The sequence below is a fragment of the Chiloscyllium plagiosum genome, chromosome 9 (assembly GCF_004010195.1).
Source record: "Chiloscyllium plagiosum isolate BGI_BamShark_2017 chromosome 9, ASM401019v2, whole genome shotgun sequence".
Classification (NCBI taxonomy): Eukaryota; Metazoa; Chordata; class Chondrichthyes; order Orectolobiformes; family Hemiscylliidae; genus Chiloscyllium; species Chiloscyllium plagiosum.
In genome coordinates, this window is record NC_057718.1 from 63,456,648 (window position 1) to 63,465,274 (window position 8,627).

An 8,627-nucleotide genomic window follows, 5' to 3' on the forward strand; every position below is an offset into this window, starting at 1 on the left:
CCTACATTCAGTATGTCCATCAGCATGAAACTGTTCTGGGCTTTTCGGGATGAGCTAGGCATATGTCAGGGAGTTGTCTTTAAGGCCAATGATACCTGAATCATTGGAGGCTTGTGAGAGAGAATCTAGCAGCTGAGTATGAATAATGATATTCAAGTCACAGTTAAGAATTGCGAATATGGCAGGACACATGTCAAATCAGCTCAAGGAATTACTTTTACCATATGAATTTCCAACGCAACCTTGGGTCAAGATTATTTGCAACTTCTTCCACATCAATGGTTTAGTTGTCGCTGATTATTTTTCCAAATATCTCTTAATGTAACTTGCATGATAATGTGTGCTACAGTTGTGCTTTATCTAACAGCTATTTTCAGCTGATTTGGGACATTTGAAATAACTTCAGATACAGATGCTCAATTTATTGGTAAACCAAACATGCGTGTGACAGAAACAGGAATAGATCACAATTCCTCTTCTCCACACTACCCAGATCTAACAACACAGTCAAAACAATAATTTATATTTTGAATATTAAATTCTGAAATGTAGACAGAACAACATTGTAAAGCCAAATCTTATGCTAACACCTCTAAGTGATCACCTGCAGAACTCTAGCTTGCAAGGCAGTTGTAAACAAACTTATTTAGGTTTTATCAATGTACCCTTTCAGAAACCAGGGAAAAGCTTTTGAAAATAAAACAAGACAGGAAAGATGAAAGATGTGTGTGACAGGAATGTAAGTGAAGAGTTACCATGTCAGGAGAAAGTGATAATGCACTGAACTGCTGTGTTCTTCCAGTACCACTAATCCAGAATCTGGTTTCCAGCATCTCCAGTCTTTGTTAGTACCTAGTAATCCAGAGTCTCAGCTAATGCTTTAAAGATAACGGTTCGACTCCTACCATGGAAATAGTGAAATATGAATTCAATAAAATTTGGAAATAGAAGCCAGTCTAATGGTGACCATGTAATCATTGTTGATTGTTTTAAACACCTATGCGTCCATTTGGAGAGGAAATCTGCCATTGTTACCTGGTCTGGCCTACAAGTGAATCCAGATACGCAGCAATGTGTTTGACTCTTCCTTGCCCTCTGAAATAACCCAAAAAGTCAATTGGTTCAAGGGCAACAAATGCTTTCCCAGTGACACCCACATTCCACAAGTATTGGAAAAATAAATTCACAGGTAACTGGTTTGAATTCAACATCTCAGCAATTGTGTGGAGAAAACAAGATTTATCTAGCACCAAAGTTAAACTAAGTTATCACATTCAATGATGAAAGAGATTGAATCAAAGAATTAATAAATTTGCAACCGTCGTGTAACTCCCTTACATGCAGAACAAGATCCATTGCGACATACAAGTGTGACATCCCCACAAATGACTATCACGTTATTATAACAGGTACTACGTTGCGGCAGAAAAGCAGACCTGCACTATATTTTAGGGATTTATAAATCTAAGGGATTATTAGCTTGTAATTTTGTTGTGTGTAAATAATCATGATGATATATGGGAATGCTTATTTGCAAGGAAGAGTTACTCAGTTGAAAACAAGGAGATGTTGTGGTCACCTTTAGAAGGATGTAGTTGTGTTTTCTATATATGTCATTAGCAACAAAAGAATGTATTGTATTATGCGTTTCAGATTTAATCTCAATTTCTTCATAAATAAAACTCCTATGGACAAGGGGAAGAAGTCCAGTCTATTTAGACTCTCCCTTGAGTGCCAAAAACATCCTTATAAATCTTTTCTACACCCTTTCAAGTTTAGCAACACCCTTCCTATAACAGAATTGTATGCAATATTCTAAAAGTCGCCTTACCAATGTCTTGTACAGCTCCAAGATGACATCCCAATTTCTAAACTTAATGCACTGACCATGAACGTAAATGTGCCAAATGCCTTCTTCACCACCCTTTCAGCCTGTGACTCCACTTTCAAGGAACAATGCACGTGCATCCCTCTTCTCTTTTGTTCAGCAACATTCTCCAGGACCTTAACATTAAGTGTAGAAGTCCTGTCCCAACTTGGCTTATTAAAATGCAACACCCTACATTTATCAAATTGAACTTCATCTGCCACTCCTTGGCCCGTTTTCCTACCTGATCAAGGTCTTATTTTACGCTGAGGTAACCTTGTTCCCTGTCCACTACACCACCAATTCTGGTGTCATCTGCAAACTTACTAAGCCATACCTCCTACAATCACATTCAAAATGATTTATTAAATGACAAAAAGCAGTGGACCCAGCACTGATCCTTGTGGCACACTGCTGGTCACAGGCCTCTCGTCTGAAAAACAGTCCTCTTGTTTAAGAATAATATCAGATGCAAATCCTAAACTATTGAAGGTTAAGTAGATTTCATGGAATTGTTTATAATGCTAAGTGGTCACCATTAAGGGAAGTTAAACTAGTAATGATCAAAGAATATTAACTAAAATTAATTAAACACTGATTTACAACAGAAACCATATTTAAAATAATCTGCCACGTCAGCTCATAAATGCAAAGGTCTTAGAGAGTTCAAAATGCATTTGTGCGTTAGACTGATTTTGAACTGCATGAGGTTTTCTTTATGGGAAACTTAGGGCACTATTATACTTGACACTAGTCAGCAATTATACGGTTACTGGAAATTCTGGTATTGCCTTATTGTAGTTAGGTAGTTTGAGCATTTATTTATAAATAAAGATATAATAAATGGTTTTAAATGCTCCATAGTACAAACATGAGCATAATATTTTTCATACAAAGACTGCAAATGAATAGATGAAAAACTTACGGAAGATATACAATATTTATAATTTATAAACAAAAATTAAGACACCTCAAAATTATTGCACTTGCAGTCTTTTTCATATTTTTCCTCTTACAGACGATATCCCATAACTACTTGACATGTATCTACACTGGAATTACTTCTCTAGTAATAGAAAAGCCCATCCAAAATTTTGGACTTTTTAAAAATCAAATGTACTATATTCAGTGTAAAAATTAATTTACAGTAACATCTTGTTACATTGTAAATATACATAACCAAAATCACTTACAGTACAGTTGCCTAAATATTAACATTTGTTACACTGAAACATGACATTTCAAAATAAAACTTAAGTGGATGGTCAGCAGTTTCTTGTATTTACATGTGATGTTGAAGCTGCTTAGGCAGCAGGCATAATTGCTAATATGCTACAAAGTTCCAGTTTGTTTGTACATATTACATGCACACAAAGCATTCCATTATAATAAGCACACGGAAAGTATAAAAAAAATCCTCTACAACTTCCAGAAGAGACTAAAGCTAGTATTGATCGAATCTTGAATAGACTAGTGCAATATACTATAATATTAGAAGTATTTTCAAAGGTCCATTACATATCTTACAGCTCAATGGTATGGTTTTCCACAATGGTTATAAGGGATGCAAATGAAGTTCAGATGATTCAATGCAATCTGAAAGATTTCCTTCATTTCGCAGGTATATTTCCATATCATATCATTGATGAAATGATCAATGTGTCGATACAAATAATCGCAAGTTGTTTATGCAAGGATTGTCCTAACGGTCTATGTAATGTGTGAATTAGTTTCAATGTTTCTCTTTTCTAATTATCAGAAGATGAGGAAGGGTGCAAATCTCTCTCCAGACCATATTGCCAATATTTCTTTTGCAAAGTTTGTTAGCATCATTCAGGAGTGTTAGACATCATAGGGCCATAAAGTCTTAGGGAGTGTGTACTTCTGGTTTACTCCAATAGGTTCATCTAATCAACTAGTGAACATAAATTGTACTTTTATATTTTAACTGCACAAACTTAATACTCAATTTCAGTAGTTATTTGTAGGTGCTGTTGTCTTGTCATTTATAAGTGCCCCATGATACTCAGGTAAGTGAATGATGAATACATAAAAGTCAGACACTTCTGGAGGAAGTCTCCTGTGCAGGCACTATCACACTGACACTAACTTTTGATCTATTAACAGGAAGTTCACTTCTCGTGTGACAGTCAGATGGTTTCACACTTGCCTCTTCTTGCTTTAGTAGGTTTCTTAAGTCTAGGGTCAGATGAAACATACTCAGATATTGGATCTTCTGGTTGGGATTCAATAACACAACTACTTTAGCTACAAAAATAATTGTGGTGGTATAATTAACTGGTGGAGTGTTGACTGTAGAGCATCTATGCAAATCATTTGGTGCTTCCTATACTGAGACACCCCATATAACTCAAGAATGGCATTCAGTGACTAAAATGGCAAATTTCTACTTCCATCTCTGGATTGCCTCACCCATTGAAGAACAAAGAGGGGGAAAAGATTTTAACAAATTTGTAGTCCGTATCACCAATGCAGACAAGTAGATCTTAGAGAATTCTTTACTGCATTATTATTGTTTTGTTCTTTCTTGCCATCATTACATTCTTGGAGACAAATAAACCAATAAATATCTGTTCAGATATATAGCAAATGATCACTAGTATTTTTTTTCGTAAATTATTTACCAAACTCAAGTTCAGATCTTTTTTACATCCAGACTCACTCTATTGTTGTTCATCACAACTACTGCTCCAGTTCATGATGGAAAACTAAGTGCCTTAACCAGTGTATTTTAGGGCTGGTGAAATGCACTGCTTCACCTGGCTTTTCAAAGTAGTTTTGTAATCCATAATGTGCCTTATTTACATCCCCAACAGGGATGCGGCTATGAATTTCTTCAGATATTTTGCCATTCCCTTAAAAGTAGCGATTACCTGGGAATGGCTGTGAAATGTTAGTATTTTTTGCAACTGGCATCAGTGATGCATGCGGTCATTGGTTCAAGTATTTAGTATTTCAACAATATCTGTTACTGTCAGACCACAACTACTATAATGCAGTCTAATTCTATCTTCTTGTAGCATTCATACTAATATGTAAACTTTGATGAAAATAATATCACACCCAGACAGAACATTTGAAGGTGCTACACAAGTGTAAAATAACATGGAAAGTACCTGCCTGTCTCAGAGTAAATATTAAGGCCACAGCAATACAGCATACAAGAAAGAGCAAATGCTGTCTTTGAAAAAACAGTCATTTTCAAACACAACAGAATTGCTAAGGCAGCTAGATCTGATGCTTTTAAAAACTGTTCCTCCAAATGACTTGTATTGTTAGCTAGAGTGGGAGCCATGTTTGTCAGGAACTCATGAGGTAATGCCATTGTATTACCTACAGTAACAGGTCTCTTCCCAATTCAGTATCAAACACTTAAGAGTGGAGCATTCAACATAGAGCACCAATTCCATCAATTCTCAATTTATATAGAAGCGTTGTTTGAGGAAGCAGCCTGGCCCTGATCTCGTGAGGTTTGACTTGCTTGTGCTATCTTCTCCCATTGAGCAAGGTTTTCCCTGAAAAGCAGAAATGCACAGGAATATTAAAATGCCATCTTCCATTCAACATTTCAAAATCATTTATTTTTCTAAATACAAAATGGTGGTTTCTAGAAATTAGCTCTTCCTGTTTCCCCTATAATGGGATAAAGGACAGATATGAAATTATATCCATGGGGGATAAAATGGGATAGAGTTACACAATAAGAAGTCACAAACTGTTAACAACACAAAACTTAAAGCACCAAGACGATTTTGCTATTTCCTGATTTGCACATCCCTGTGGCTTCTCCAGGTCAGTTTAATTAAATTTTGTGGGATTATTTCAATTAAAACCAGACCAAGACTACTGAAATTAATTCCACATGATGAAGTCAAATGTAATGTGGATGGAAGCTACCTTTAGTTGCTGATTTTAGATTCAGAAGCTCTTCCATCAATATTTTACAGAATCAAAATACTCACTAACCCTAGCAACATAGAACATGTTACATCACTGAAGGTCATAAGTCTGATCGTGCTAAATCTTTAAAAGAGCTACCCAATTAATCCCAATCCTTGACCATTTCGTCACAACCCTAAATTTGCCTCCCTTAAAAGCACTGTCTAATTTCCCTTGAATGAATCTGGTCATGTTACCCTTCATTACAAAACATAACATGTCATTGCTTAAGAGACCTTCTTCTTAAGTCAACTCCAGTTCTTTTGCCAATATCCTTAAGTTAGTATTCTCTGATTACTCACTCTCCCACCACTACAAATATATTTCTTCATGTTTTCTCTAGACAACCTATAATGAGATTAGGTTCCTTACAGTGTGGAAACAGGCCCTTCGGCCCAACCAGTCCACACTGACCCATTTCTCTCTGACTAATGCACCTAACACTATGGACAATTTAGCATGGCCAATTCACCTGACCTGCACATCTTTGGATTGTGGGAGGAAACCTGTGCAAACTGGGGAGAATATGCAAAATCCACACAATCGCCAGAGGCTGGAATTGAACCTAGGACCCTGGTGCTGTAAGGCAGTGGTGCTAACCATTGAGCCACTGTCCCGCCCCATTATCATTGATTGTATTCTCTACCTTAACAAAGAATGTGAGGTGATTTAATTGAAGCACAAAATTTTAATGGGCTGGGACAGAGGGTTTCAGATACAATGTGCAGAAACTTGTACGGTATGAGCAATGTGGGTTATGACAAGATATATGCAGAATTGAACAAGAGGCATATCTTAATGCCAGGAGTACCTCGCTTCAATGTTTTAACGCTTTTGATGAGTGGCTAGGCGAATTTCTTACTGGGCAGCACCAGTTGCCAATTGAGAAGGTTTATAGTTGCTGAACACCTTATTAATTCCACAACTTGCCTCACTAATATTAAGTTTCATGTCTTATCAACCAAGCCAAATAAACAGAAGTTGAGAATTATCAACATGAAAGTCAGAGTGGGGGGCCTGGTGACTTCCGCTTGCCATTGGCTGCAAGAAGCCTCTGTGTTGGTCAGGAACGAACAGAGCGTCAGGACATGATTTGTGTGCACCCTTCATCCACAGATATTGGCATCAGAATATTGCCAACCACTCGTTGACTATCCTGGCCCCTCTCAAGCACACTTGCAGGCTGCTGAGAAAGGACAGACTTGCATTGCAAGATGAATCAGCAACCAGCTCTAAACAGCCGCCATAAGGATAGTTTACATGCAGCAACAAGCACCCAACTTGGATTGACCAGGCTGCATTTCAAGGCAGCTTCCCTTGATCTCTTTGCACTCTCACATTTAGCACCTATTTGCATACTCGCACCATTCATGTCTTGTCTCACTTTACTATGTCTATATATGCAGTTAAATGACCAGACAGCAAGCTTTGTTGGTCAGCAGTTCTCAGTCAATGGGCATATTTCTTGTTGTATGGCAAAATGTTAAATCAATCTCGCATTTGCATCACGTAACAGCAGCTTAACATAATACTATAAAATGCAGGAGCAGGAGTAGGGCCTTTAGCCCATTGAGTCTGCTTTACCATTCAATGAGATCGTAGCTAATCTGATAATCCCCAATTTCCACTTTGCTGCATTGCCTTCTTAATCCTTGATTCCCCTACTACTTAAAAATCTGTCTAGCTCAGTGTTCTAAATTCCCAAGCGACTCAACATCTCCTCATAAGACTCTGGCACTAGGATTAAGGATAGGTAATATCTTCAGGGCCTTGTGTTGAGCTCTCGAGCTGAACAGTCAGCCTTTACTTATAAAGTGACATAAACAACTTTGTTTACATTCTGCACTTTACAATAATTCAAGATAAGGATAAGCACAGTGCAGCTATCATCTTTGTTCTTTGATGTTGCTTAAGGACAGAGAAGCTTAACGAGCTCAAGCTTCTCCTCAAACATTTCAAGCACAACATTAAAAGGTGAGATTGAGAAGCTAGAAATCATTGTATACATCGGTAGGAATGACATTTTTAGGGGAAAGATTAAAGTAGTACAGAGTGAATTTAAAAGGTAAAGTAGATTAAAAACTAGAACCTTCAAAATAGTCATTTCTGGTTTACTCCCAATGCCAAACTCAAATAAGGGAAGCAACAATAGGTTAAGAGAAATAAATCAATGGCTGAAGACCTGGTGTATTTTCAAGGATTCAGGTTTTTGGACAATTGGAATGTCTTTTGGTTAGAAAAGACCTGTTCAAACAGGATGGGTCTAACCTTGTGGAAGTAGTAAGATCAATGCTGCATGATGGGATACTTGACCAAGGTAAAAGGTATCTTGGCTCTCAGACTCTTGCTTTATTAGAAAGATACTGCTGGAGATAAAGACTGAGGATGTATAATTATAATTTGATGAAATATAGGGAGTACAGAGGAACTTCGATTATCCGAACACCAATTATCTGAAAATTGGATTATCCGAAGGAGATCTCGAGGTCCTGATAGAAACATTACATCAAAGACATGTTTCCAACAGTGATCAGTGATTAAACAGGCACCGTCTCCAAATGACTGACCTCCCGCCCTCTCTCTCTGCCCACACTTTCCTTGGAGTTCTACAGTGGGGTGTACTCTACCCCCCCCTTCCCCAGATAATCTGACCAACATTGTCCTGTACAGGGCAGAGGTGGAACCTGTCAAAAAGTTGCAGTAAAAAGTGTGTGTGTGTGTGTGTGTGTGTGTGTGTGTGTGCTATATTGAAGACTTACCCCACAAAGGCAGCAGCAGTCTTATTGTTGGTGTCCAGTCC

The 8,627-nt window shown here is 37.5% G+C and overlaps 1 protein-coding gene across 7 annotated transcripts in view; it reads right to left on the minus strand.

The window, feature by feature from the left end:
- Positions 1–2,533: 2,533 nt before the first annotated feature.
- The window catches only part of pde10a (phosphodiesterase 10A), a 481,692-nt gene continuing 475,598 nt past the window's right edge, over positions 2,534–8,627 (minus strand). For 6 of the 7 annotated variants that reach the window (XM_043696099.1, XM_043696101.1, XM_043696100.1 and 3 more), the window contains exon 22: positions 2,534–5,403. In XM_043696099.1, the coding sequence (XP_043552034.1) occupies positions 5,310–5,403 (94 nt within the window). In that variant the 3' untranslated portion in view covers positions 2,534–5,309. The remainder of the gene's footprint in view (positions 5,404–8,627) is intronic. The other variant, XM_043696103.1, reaches the window with a different exon arrangement.